This window comes from Pochonia chlamydosporia, chromosome 3 (genome assembly GCF_001653235.2).
Source record: "Pochonia chlamydosporia 170 chromosome 3, whole genome shotgun sequence".
Classification (NCBI taxonomy): Eukaryota; Fungi; Ascomycota; class Sordariomycetes; order Hypocreales; family Clavicipitaceae; genus Pochonia; species Pochonia chlamydosporia.
In genome coordinates this window covers 3,353,159-3,366,231 of record NC_035792.1, presented here as the reverse complement: position 1 = coordinate 3,366,231, position 13,073 = coordinate 3,353,159, and the positions used below count along the sequence as shown (strand labels likewise).

Below are 13,073 nucleotides of genomic sequence, written 5' to 3'. Positions count from 1 at the left end.
TCGGGATGGGGATGAATTGACTCGGCGGATGAAAATGATGTCAATAGAAAGTCGTCGTTAGTGCAAGGGGTGTTGATCCACACAGAGGCGCCACAGGGCCGTGTTGATGAACATGGAAGAGAGTGGAAGCCAGATTGATTTCAAGTAACAATGTCCATATTAAAAGTTCGTAGAATTTAATAAGTGTATAACATGGGTAAATCGCGTATTAATTGGCTTGGATTTTATCGCCCGGCCAACATACTTACTGCCATGAACCGAATCGCCTTGGTGAAGACACGTAGGCTGGCGGGCTGATGTTTCGATGTTATCAAGTTCTTTGGCCAAACTCATATTCTGAATTTAGAAAGCAATTCATACACGAGAAATCTTAGCATTTACCTCACCGTCTAAATGAATGCTGCACAAGTAGCTTGACCGCAATAATGCCACATAACATGTAGCTTCAAGAACCCAGATCTCCACCCACTCATGTCTTGCCTGCGTGCACATCGTCGCCCACACGAGGTGGGGTGTCACGTGATAGCTCACCCCCCATCCCTGGGCCTCCAAAGTGTCAACGTGGTGATTATCCCAGTGCTGCGCCTGAAGCCAAGCTGGACACCTCACGACCAATCCTCCTCCGACGCAGCGCCCAAAATGAGCTACGGCAAGAAGGACGAGGACGCCGACCTGGGCCTGGTCAAGGTGGACCGAACCCAAGTATTTCAAGAAGGTATGTTGAGAGCAATTCATCCGATTCCAATCTGGCGGTGGCCCTTTCTGCTCCCCTGATAACACGAATGCTAATCCCACATTGCAGCACGTATATTCAACGAAGGCACGATTCAACCGCGACGATGCCGAATCCTCCTCACCAAGATTGCCCTTCTCCTCTACACTGGGGAGAAGTTCCCAACCAATGAAGCCACCACCCTTTTCTTCGGCATCTCGAAGCTCTTCCAAAACAAGGATGCCAGCCTCAGACAGATGGTCCACCTCGTCATCAAGGAGTTGGCCAACTCTGCTGAGGATATCATTATGGTTACCAGCACCATTATGAAGGATACGGGCGGCGGCAGCGATGCCATCTTCAGACCCAATGCCATTCGAGCCCTGTGCCGTATCATCGACGTTCGTCACCTTGCCCTTGAGAGCTGGCTCAGACACGGTGCTAAGGCTAACTTTTCGTAGGCTACAACCGTCCAATCGATCGAGCGAGTCATGAAGACCGCAATTGTCGATAAGAATCCTTCAGTCTCTTCCGCCGCACTGGTATCCTCATATCACCTCCTGCCCATTGCCAAGGAAGTTGTTCGACGCTGGCAGAGCGAAACCCAGGAGGCCGCTGCTTCGACCAAGTCCTCCGGCGGTTTCTCACTCGGATTCTCCTCATCGAGCGGACAGATGCCCATGAACAACTCGACAATGACGCAATATCACGCTATCGGATTGCTGTATCAGATGCGCATGCACGACCGAATGGCACTTGTCAAGATGGTTCAACAATTTGGTGCCGCTGGTGCCGTTAAAAATCCTGCCGCCACGGTTATGCTTGTCCGACTTGCTTCTCAGCTGGCTGAGGAAGATGCCTCTCTCCGAAAGCCCATGATGCAGCTGCTGGATGGCTGGTTGCGACACAAGAGCGAAATGGTCAACTTTGAAGCCGCAAAGGCCATTTGCGACATGCGCGATGTCACCGACAACGAAGTTGCTCAGGCGGTCCACGTTCTGCAACTCTTCCTGACTTCTCCCCGCGCCGTGACCAAGTTTGCCGCCCTCCGAATCCTTCACAACTTTGCCTCCTTCAAGCCGTCTGCCGTCAGCGTCTGCAACCCCGATATCGAGCTCCTCATTTCGAACACGAATCGATCAATTGCCACATTCGCCATCACGACCCTTCTTAAGACTGGTAATGAGGCTAGTGTCGACAGATTGATGAAGCAAATCTCTGGTTTCATGTCGGAGATTACTGATGAGTTCAAGATTACGATTGTTGAGGCTATCCGAACTCTCTGCTTGAAGTTCCCCAGCAAGCAGGCTGGTATGTTGACCTTCCTCAGTGGAATTCTGCGTGACGAAGGTGGATATGAATTCAAGCGCGCTGTTGTGGAAAGCATGTTCGATTTGATCAAGTTCGTCCCCGACTCCAAGGATGAGGCTCTTGCTCATCTCTGTGAGTTCATCGAAGACTGCGAATTCACAAAGCTGGCTGTGCGTATTCTGCATCTTATTGGTTTGGAGGGACCCAAGACAGCCCAACCAACCAAGTACATCCGATACATCTACAATCGCGTTGTGCTTGAAAACGCCATCGTCAGAGCCGCGGCCGTCACTGCCTTGGCCAAGTTTGGTGTGGGACAGAAAGACCCCGATGTCAAGGCTAGCGTCAAGGTTCTTCTTACTCGGTGCTTGGATGATGTCGATGATGAAGTACGTGACCGTGCTGCCTTGAATCTGAAGCTTATGGGCGAGGAAGACGATGAGTTGGCACAAAACTTTGTCAAGAACGGTGAGCAAAAATTGAGCCATGAAGGGGAATCAATGGGACTTCATAACTAACTTCAACGTAGACAGCATGTTTTCTCTCCCAGTCTTCGAACACCAGCTTGTCATGTACGTCACCTCCGATGACAAGGAGGCTTTTGCCGACCCCTTCGATATCAGCAAGATTCCCGTCGTTACCCGGGAGCAAGCAGATGCCGAAGACAGGACAAAGAAGCTTACCGCTACGGCACCCACGCTCAAGGCACCCAAGGTTGGCGCCGCCAAGGCTCCTGCCAGTGGTGCAGAAGCTGCGGCATCTGCTTCCGCCCAGGCTCAACGATATGCCGAGGAGTTGATGCAAATTCCCGAGATGAAGGAATTTGGCAATGTTCTCAAATCTTCACCCGCCGTCGAGTTGACCGAGGCCGAAACCGAGTATTTTGTCAGTGTAGTGAAGCACATCTTCAAGGAGCACATCGTCCTGCAATACGAAGTGAAGAACACGCTGCCCGATACGGTTCTGGAGAATGTGTCTGTTGTAGCTACTCCCGGAGAGGAGGACGAGCTGGAGGAAGTATTCATCATTCAAGCAGAGAAGCTGGCCACCGACGAGCCTGGTAAGGTGTATGTTGCCTTCCAAAAGGTCAACGGAGAGGGTTCCATGCCTGTCACCTCCATCTCCAACGTCTTAAAATTCACAAGCAAGGAGATCGACCCTTCAACCGGCGAGCCCGAGGATACTGGTTACGATGATGAGTACGAGGTTTCAGAGTTTGATGTCAGCGGCAGCGATTATATCGTTCCCACGTTCGCCAGCAACTTTAGCCATCTGTGGGAACAGATTGGTGCCTCGGGAGAGGAAGCAGAAGAGACTCTGCAGTTGAGCGGCATGAAGAGTATCGCCGGTACGTGCATTTGGTTACTCCGTCTACGAATGAATTGTTCCCCAGCTAACATAGATTTCCCACAGACGCCACAGAACAGCTGGCCAAGGCTCTTTCATTGCAGCCGTTGGAAGGTACAGATGTTCCCGTCAACCAGAGCACACATACTCTCAAGTTGTTGGGCAAGACTGTCCTCGGTGGCAGAGTAGTAGCAAGTGTGAGAATGGCGTTCTCATCAAAGTCAGGAGTTACGACCAAGATTACAGTCAGAAGCGAGGAAGAAAATGTGGCGGCACTTGTGATTGCATCGGTGGCCTAAAAAGCAGGAACGTCGGCGTTGAGGGTATTAATGTGCTGGTGGTTAGAACCGAACCCATTTGGGGGAAAAGATGGTCACGGCCACAATCGACATGTTTACACTATACAGGTCGCAGGAGCAGGACTAGGTCGCATCCCATTGTTTTCAGTTAAGCCAGTAGATGACAAATGTGAAACACATGCAACATTCAATATGAGTTCAAACTTATAGCGTGGGTGTAATACCAAGGTGTATCCAATCTCGAAAAGCAAACATCACTGCTATATCCAGAACCTTTGTCAGCCCCCCAACCAGCATTCCAATAGGCATATTTCAACGCGTGTAACGCTTAGGAGCAAGGAGTACTATTACCGTTATGACAACTCGTCTTGGGAGACGGGTTCGCAATGCATCATTCACTGCGTGAAGAAACAAGCCACCACTTCAGCAGTGGGCAAGACATCAAAATTGTCCTGCATCCTGTTTGGACATTTCGCCGTTGTCCGTCGGCGTAGCTTGGGAATCTATTCCATGGCAATAATCACCTGTGTATATCTTACCTTTCCTCACAACCCAATGTCACGTTGTGTGATCAGTTGTGTGATGTTATGAGTAAGCATGCGTCAGGCCAGATCCTATCATCCTAACATTTCGTATTCGCCGATGTAACTCTCTCTAGTATTTGCAATCCATAAGGAATTGGCGCCGTCAAATCCTCTAACATCAACTCAAAACTCTGAAAACAGTTCATGGCCGCCAAATCCTATGATCTATGTCTTGAAGAGTTAACAACACTGGCATGCGACAACAAAACTTGCGGCATTCAATGTTGAACTTGAGAGTACATAGAAGATAACACCTGCAGTCGATTTGGAAAGCATGGCTTATTACGCCCAACCCTATTCACGCATCCTTTCCAGTTATAGTGAAAGATTCTCTCGGACAATTTCTATCTCACATAAGAAATACTTTTGACATTCCAAAACGAAGGAACCAGGTAACCACCCCCATGTGCCAGCCAGCCCTCCCATAACTCATATATACAATTTTACAAACAAGTGGCAGAGCTCATCAAACCTCCGCCTAATTGCGCTTTTGCCACACATCAGTCGGCTTGCCCTTGGTCTGTCTGGCCACATTCTGAGGAAACTGGCCCAGATAGTTCCCAGCAGGACTATAATGGCACACAATATACCAACCACTGGCTTTGCCCTGTCCGCCACCGCACTTCTTCCACCCACATCCCAGCGTCTTGCTGTTCTTCCACACAACCTGGGTGAAGTGGCCGGTTGCGCTGGAGAAACCAGGCTGCGCATAGTTGTACTGCTTTCTCTCGGCTCCCCATAAGTTGACAAAGGCGCCCCAGCTGGTGAATCCGGTGCCGCTGGCAAGATTCTCACCAGAACCCTACTCACGTGTTAACAGGTATAGTCATGGTGGTGGTGGTGTAGTGTACTTACAGAATGAGACCAGTTGCAAGTGTTGGCCCAGCTCTGAGCCTTGTTTGCGAGATTCTCGTTCCATGTCAACGGCTGGGCACTGTGTTGGCCACGGAAGAAGTTGTGCGCTTCAATCATTTCGGCTTTAAAGTTTCCGCTTTGTCGTGCTTCGAGTTCCGTGGGAGCGGCAGCGACGATGCCACTCACGGCGAGAAGACTGAAGATGTTGGACAGAAGCATATTGGCTGAATATACTGTAAATATCTGTAGAAGATCCCGGTACAAGTAAATTGTATCTGAGAGCTTAATTGTAAAAATGAACCAACATGTCGAGGAGGATCCCGTTTTATACTTGAGCTTTTCCGTGAAAGTAGCTGTCGTCAAGGACGCTTCCTCTATTCCTTTGGGCATCCGTATAAGTAATCCGGCTAGGCATCCCACTTACTCCTGCAGGATCAAATCCGTTGAAGGATTTCCGTAGGGCACGAACCAACGTTGCGATGTTTTGCTGGCCAACCGACGGGTAGTCTAAGTGAACAGAGCTTTTCTACGCCCCAGGCTTAGCACCTCCCTAATGTGGAAAACATATGCACTGAATCAGGTTCAATAGAGCTGCGTGCTTTTCGCGATATATCTCAATGTTTACAGATTCGTGGGGTTTGATCCGGGGATGTCTACGATGGTGTTTCGGATGCCATGACTTTTGTTTGTGTTGGTGATGGTGGTACGGAAACGACATTTCTTTGTTGTGATAATAATAGCGCGGATGTAATAAATTAGATTTTTCTTGCTGGTTTTCGTATGTGTAACTTTGTATTGAGAGCGTATGAGGATGGTTGTCTGTATCTGTACCTGCATATGTTCTTCAGATGTGGTGCTGCATGCAAGGTACTTTCGATAAGACGCCCCGGATCGCTGGATGTCTGTTAAAGGATTATTCGTGTGTGCCTGACGTATATTTCTAATCAATTTTTAACCCCTCGTTGTAGGTGTGGAGGAACATGTTCCCTACCGCCCACGTTGAATGCAGCAATAAGACGGACTCTCCGGCATTAAGAACATGTCAAGCATTGCAGCATCGTATATACACCGCCGAGGGAATTTTCAAGCATTCCAAGTGATTAAGATGGTACTGTTCATATTACAATGACATATGATATTCATATTTTCACACCCCTTACGCCAATTGTATCACAATATCCCCGCTATAAGTCGTGGATTCATGTATTCAGTTTAATCGCCCCCTGCTTGCAACCTCCAGGTTTAGATCAAGCTACGGAGTCCTAATCTGGCCGATTATATGCATATGCAGTGGAAACGCGTCAACTTCCCAGTCAGATAAGTTAGTCTAGAACTTATAAGCGGCAAGGTATATTTGACTGGTGCGAGACTTAGCCTTTAGGATTGGACGACGGCGCGACTTGGCTAGCAGCTATAAGTGAGGGGATTGTGTAAGCACGAAGGATGAAAGTCAGCATCATAGAAGACTGGGACAATTTATTCCGCCCGAAGCTAGCTAGCTGTACACACAATTTTGACTTTGCTAAACATCACTTTGGGGTTTATGGTGCGCCGGCGTGGGATATGGTCCGCCTTGGAGATATCATCCAGTGGATTGAGATATTTTTGAGCTTCAGTGCAGGACATGCCAGGTACAAATTTGACTTCGTGTAAGAGGTCATCCTTCTAAACAAGGCGGGGGACACTCGATACAGAAGCTGGAGAGTGGTGTGTGTTGAAAACGTACGGAGTCGAGGGATCGTGAGCCTCCCACGATGAAATGGCGGAAACAAAGATGGTTGGTCTTTGTGTCATACATCACATCGGTTATAGTCAGTTCCAGGCAGTCACCAGCATGCACCTAGGGACTTCGAACTACAATTTTAGTGTTATAGGTCACATTTCTGTGTCCGTGTCAGCATAGCCATGCGGAGACGCTGATATGTGATGATCACGTATCACGTCACGGGAAGATGGTAATAATGCGAGGTTTTTCTTCGTCGGCAATTGGATAAGCTATCTGTGCTTTTAATACCGGTAGAACAATCAAGTCACCACTTCTTTTATTGACAAAACAAATGGACAGCACCGCCATAGGCATTTTATAGAGATCGCCAAGTGAGTCGCTGATGGTACAGGGTAAGCGGCTAGCTTTGGGCACGAAGTCTCAAACAGACCAAACAGACGTGCTTGTCGCAACCAACGTGAACATGTCATGCATTGATACTGGCAAGCGTGGGTGTCAAGACTTGTCGTCGAAATGGTAGAGTGAACGACTCACAATCCCGATATGGTAATAGAACAACTTCATTCTACCAAAGCACGCAGAGTAGAGTGAAAAGGCGTCAAATCAGCTTGCCCAAATTTGTTGTGCCCCAACATTTCGGGATTTGGTTTACCAGGGATTAGTTGCCACTGAGACGATCACACATCTAATCAGGTCAAGTGTCACCATCAAGAGGTATTCTGGCCCTGGTGTATCAGCTCCTCTGCTTTCGCGGGGAAAAGCCACACACATCCAGTTGGCATCACGTCACTGGTGTCATGGCATACACATTCCCTCATCACGGCAGCTACTTGGCCAGGTAATGGCAGCAAACCTTGGGGCTGTCCCCAACCAAAATGATACAAGATGGTGTAGACCCCGAAAACAGGTTGAAAGGGCCACATTGCTACCTAAACCAAAGAATCAAAGACGTCCCGGGATAGTGGCGCGTGGTTCCTTGCAAAAGCCACGTGCCATATAGGGTAAGCGAGTGAGACACGAGGTCGCCTTTTGTGACACTTTGAGTAAAGGGTTGGAGTCGGAGTTGGAGTTGGGGGTGGCAACATGGAAATGGCGAACTGGATCTCGAAGACAAAGGCAACCACAGAGAAAACCAAATTGAGCTATCCCAGAAGAGAGTCGAGGATCCGATAGGCTGGTTGGAGGAGAACCAAAAGATGCGATGGCCCCATTTTACCAATGCATCCTGGGGAAGATAGCCTTTTGATGGACCCTTTCCGTCTCCTCCGCCAGGCGCGCCGAGGCAACGGTAGGGAAAATGGTGTCTTGAATGGCAACTTTGCGACCATGTGAAGCTCCCAATGTGTAGAGAACTGAGGGGCTTCAACTAAGCCGGGTTGGACATCGGAGGCAATATCGGTACGAGCGGGCGAGCGAGAGTCTGTTGGTCACAGAGAATTAAACGGGCCACTGGTGAATGCGCGCTGCTGCAGTTCGCACCCGAAGGAGCTGGTGCCTTGTCGCAATGTCGACTGGATTTGATGGATGCAAGAGATTGATGAGGGTTGAATGTTGTGTGGGAACCTGGCGTTCTAAGTTGTCAACTGGTCACTTGTGATGCAGCCCAGCCGCTGCTCCATTCACACTTGAATGGGAAAGACCCAAGACATGGACCAGACGTCTGCACATATTGACAAGAAAATAAGCTCTGGTATTAATCCCATATACTACGCCGCAAAAGCTGTGGCCAGATTGAATCTTAATATGGTTTTTGATACTGTACTGCACAGTACTGTACCACAAACTCAAAAAGAATAAAATGCACGGGTCAAGGAGCCAAGGCATGATGGACAATGCTGTCTGGCGAAATTAGATTTCAATGTTGAAGCAGCCTGGCCTTTGTCACCTCCGCGTCTGGCCCAAGTCCTCTGTTTACACGCCAATGTAGCGGTACCTGCACAAGCACAAAGGGTAAGCCGCAAGGTGTGGACAGGACACCAGAAATTACCCGTCTCCGTTCGGGCTGCTGCAAGTCGGATGCACCGGTACGTACCCGTCTCAGGGGACGACTTCGGCCAGCCAAAGAGGTACCGGGCTTAGATGACCGGGCGTCCGTTCCTCGCTCCACTGAAGCCCGACTGGGGACACTGGGACAATCAATTCATGACAGGTACTACCTGAAAGCCCGCCTAACCAGGCTTGGCCGTGCTGGAACTGGAACTGGACCACCTCCTGACGATTGACGGACATGGACTTGCTTGACGGGCCGGCCAGCTGCAAACCTGGAAACTGACAACTGGCAGCTGGCTGGCAGCAGAGAATCAAGCAGTTGACCACACCAAGCATCCACCACATCCACCACATCCACCATCATCCACACTTCCGCTTCATACATGTGTCGTCAACTTGCAGCTCGTCATAATACGGCTCACCCCGGATCCGTTGGCCTGGCCTGCCACCGACAGATCCTCGACCTTCTGCCTTCGGTTTCCCCTCTCGTCATTCATTCCTTGCTTCAACCTTCTCCATGATACCCTAATTCCTTCCTCTTAATCCGCTGGAACCCGCACTCCTCCTGCTCCTTCTCACCACACCCCTTGTTGCGCGCCTGAAACCTCCCTCCCTGACTTCGTCAACTTTTTCCTGCCGCCCAGGGGAGGCGACCACCATCGTGTCCTGCTGGCGCCATGAACGCCATCCAGGACAAGTGCCGACCCAAACATCAGGTCTTGGTGCTCAAGTGTTATCCCAAGACGACAAAGGGAGCCGTCGATGTCGTGCCCAACAGCAGCGAACTGAGCTATCTGCTCTTCTATGCAAGCAGCCGCCGCTCCAAGATCCAAAAGATTGGCGCATTTCTTGAGAAGAAGACTGCCAACGATGTCTGGCGCATGCGAATCGGGTACGTGATCCTTTATCCTGAGTGACAATGCCTGTGTCACGCACATGTTCCCCGTATTTCACCTCAAATCTCCAATACACGACTCCCGAAACCCTTCGTCGCCGGAACAAGGAGCTGCGTTACTGACTGCCACCGCCTTGGGCGCGTATAGAAATGTTCAGGTCACGCTGGGTATCCTGGCTGCCCTCGTCGAAAGATCGCCGAAGGAAGCCGCCCTCATCGCCCCTTGTGTTCTCAAGATCCTCGGCCTGATCCTACGCTCCGATGATATTACCATGGTCGAGTCGTCCTTGCCTACCTTTGAGGCATTCTGCGAACACCACGACGTATCATCCCTATTTGGCGACAATGCATACCTACAGCAGTACCAATCCGTGGTCCGATCCTACGCTCAACTGGCCTCGACTCGGCACATACCCGCCAAGGGACAGGTCAGCAAACCATTGCAGATTCGCTGGAGGAATGCTGGACTGGAGGCTATCAAGCATATTGCGGCCTCGGACGCCCTCTCGTCGGTGGCCGGTCGCCAGATCGATGTTATTGTGCCCATGATTCTCGAGAACATGTGGACCACGGATGATGTATTTCTTGACACGTTGCTGCAACGTGTGCAGTTGGGAGAAAAAGCCGAGCCTGAGAAGCTGCTGCATCGACGAACGAGCATAGCTACGGTCCGAACTGCCGACACCGTCGGTGATACGAACCCGGTTGCGCTCTCTGGTACGGCGTTCGACGTTGACAATCTAGCCGAAGAGGAAACAGGAGTTCTGGCAACTAAGTGCCTGAAGAGCATCTTCATCGTCCCTAACAGGGCACAGATTTACGGAGCTACCAGCGCATTGCTCAAGTTCGTTTCCAAGAGAATTGAAGAAGGGGAAGTCTTGGTGACGAATGACAAGACTTCTGGACGCGATTCCGGCTGGGCCATCAAGCTCTACGACATTGTTTCTCGCTGGACACCTGTGCAAGACCGATATGTCATTCTCGTGGCTACACTTGACATGGTGAATAAGACGCCCATGCGGGAGGAGAGCTTGCCACAACATTTGGCCTTCACTGCCATGATGCAGTCATTGCTACGTTCAGATGTCAACTTGATTGGCCTGAGTGTCATGGATGTCCTGCTCGGACTAGTCAAACAGATTAAAAAGCTGTTTCAACTACACAACGGGTCTGGCCATGACAGTAGCCAGAGTGAAGAGAAGACCGACACCGAGCAAGAGAGCGCCACTCGCATTCAACGAAATGAACTGCTGGAGAGGTTGGAGGACTGCACCAGCGACCTTGCAAATCACGTTTACTATGCGGACCAAGTCTCTGACATGATTGCGGCTCTTGTTGGTCGCATCAAACACAGTCGATCCGCGAGCGTGGCGTCCTTGACATATCTCACAGAAAAGGGGGATGCTGCCGCTGACACCACGAACGCCCCGTCCGTGGTGGACTTGACGGGAAGCCAGACGCTGCAAGAGACCTACTTCTCCCACTCCACAGGCCGGTTGTCTGCGTTGAAAATCATCAAGGCTATCCTTCTTGTCGCTAGCCCTAAGACTGGCCTCGGCGGCAATATGGATCTGGCTCGAAACCGAGTGCCTATCCAAGTGTGGGAAGGCACACAGTCGCTTCTTCGAGATCCCAATGGACACGTTCGCAAGGCATACGTGGACGCCTTGGGTACTTGGCTAGATCGCGAGATTGTGTACACGGATTTGACTGCCGCAGACGACGCTATCGTACCTCATCGTACTCACAAGAACGGCGGTGATGTTCCCAGCGCGCGCAGAGCCGTCTCCAATACATCAAACCGCGAGCGCCATCACAAAGTCCATCGCTGTCAATTCCTGCCGCTTCTCCATCTTGCAATCTATGACAGCGCACTCCAGTTTGTGGACTTTGACAACGATGTTGTCCTGCTGCACAGTCTACTTACCAAGCTTGTCTTCAAACTGGGAGTGAATGCAGTCCGATGTGGCATTCCCATGGTCTACAGACTGCAGGAGGATATCCAGGAACTGGAACAGCCTATCCACAAAGTTCGCATTGCATCGCTCTGCCATGGTTACTTCTGGGCATTGGCTGAGAAATTTGACTTTGAGTCGTCGGTTGTTGGTCGCGCCGTTTACAATGAAATCGTCCGAAGGAAGAGCAAGGGCTTCTGGGTCGATGGCGTGCATGTTCCGGCACCGACCCCTAGTCAGATCGGAGTACCTGGACAAGCGAGACCACATCCTAACTGGGATCTAAGCGCCTTGGAGACGGAAGAGATCCTGCCCTTTGATGATCGATCCTCTATGGTCGAGTGTATCGCCACCAACTATGAGGATACCGACTTATCGCCTCCTAATAGCCCTGCGGTGTCCCCAGGCCGAAATCTGAATGGTCCCATTCTCAGCACCAACGCTGGGGTCGGAAACTCGCCTCGCAAGTTTTCGGAGCTGCCGCCCCAATTCAGAGACCAGATGTTGGCTGACTGGTCGAGAGATTCTGCGCTTGCTGCCATTTCAGCCGCAGGGAAGTCTGAATCGCTCAACGGTTCAAAGACCGGTACCACTGGTACTACACAGAACCGCCTCACCATTAACACTGCTGGTGCGGCTCTCAATGGCAATGGCCATCTGCCTACCTCTCCTCGAGGCAGCCATCAGAACCTGCGACCACAGACATCTCACACACACGGGGACCGATTGACGAATGTTTCGAAATTGCGCAAATCCAGTATGGTGAGTGGATTGTCACCAGCGGGCTCGACATCCGGCAAGGGCGGTATCGCATCCGTAGAGCAGCTGAAGATGATGTTGTCAGGCAATGTGTCTCCACAAACTGCAGGAATCCCTGGCATGGACGATGACAGCGACGAGAGCATGATTAGCTGCGAATATAGCATGTCCGAAAACAGCTTCAACCCCGCCGCTTCGCAACCGGATGCTCCCGCCACAACAGGCGAGGTGCTGGCAAGAACTATTTCAGCTTCAGCGTCCGTAAAAGGAGGACCATTGTCATCAAACCCGGCCTCCCATGACGGTGGACCACCCGTCCCACACCTTTATGGTGAAGATGACGATGAAGTGCCTCCCGTACCGCCATTGCCAAATCTCAGCTCATTGTCAAGCAAGATTGGTGGGCAATCGATTGAGTCACCAGGCGGGAGGCGCAACCTCAGCAGCCGCGGAGGCGAAAGCGTAAGAGCACAGTCTATGCGGTTCCGCGAGGAGAGCAGCAAGAGCATGGATTTGCAAGAGCTCCTGCGGGGCATTGACAGCCGGTCTGGTGAAGGAAGTTTGGGCAATCTTACCAAGCCACCGTATTAGGTGGGCGGTAATCAAGGAGGAAAGTAAAGGAAGTTATATAATCACTGATA

General features: G+C 50.8%; 3 protein-coding genes across 3 annotated transcripts; 2 read left to right on the top strand and 1 right to left on the bottom strand.

The window, feature by feature from the left end:
- Positions 1–639: 639 nt before the first annotated feature.
- VFPPC_04851 (coatomer subunit gamma) lies at positions 640–3,669 on the top strand (the record flags this gene model as incomplete). The annotated part of the gene is made up of 5 exons (XM_018284128.1): positions 640–715; positions 803–1,113; positions 1,174–2,491; positions 2,553–3,371; positions 3,437–3,669. 5 exons carry the CDS (start codon positions 640–642, stop codon positions 3,667–3,669), a joined length of 2,757 nt encoding a protein of 918 aa, XP_018145490.1.
- A 1,062-nt stretch (positions 3,670–4,731) lies between these two features.
- On the bottom strand, positions 4,732–5,327 carry VFPPC_04850 (extracellular SCP domain-containing protein Pry1; the record flags this gene model as incomplete). Its single annotated transcript, XM_018284127.1, has 2 exons — positions 4,732–5,055; positions 5,109–5,327. The coding sequence occupies 2 exons, from the start codon at positions 5,325–5,327 to the stop codon at positions 4,732–4,734; spliced, it is 543 nt and encodes a 180-aa protein (XP_018145489.1).
- Positions 5,328–9,500: 4,173 nt separating this feature from the next.
- On the top strand, positions 9,501–13,023 carry VFPPC_04848 (protein EFR3; the record flags this gene model as incomplete). The annotated part of the gene is made up of 2 exons (XM_018284126.1): positions 9,501–9,715; positions 9,867–13,023. 2 exons carry the CDS (start codon positions 9,501–9,503, stop codon positions 13,021–13,023), a joined length of 3,372 nt encoding a protein of 1,123 aa, XP_018145488.1.
- Positions 13,024–13,073: the final 50 nt, after the last annotated feature.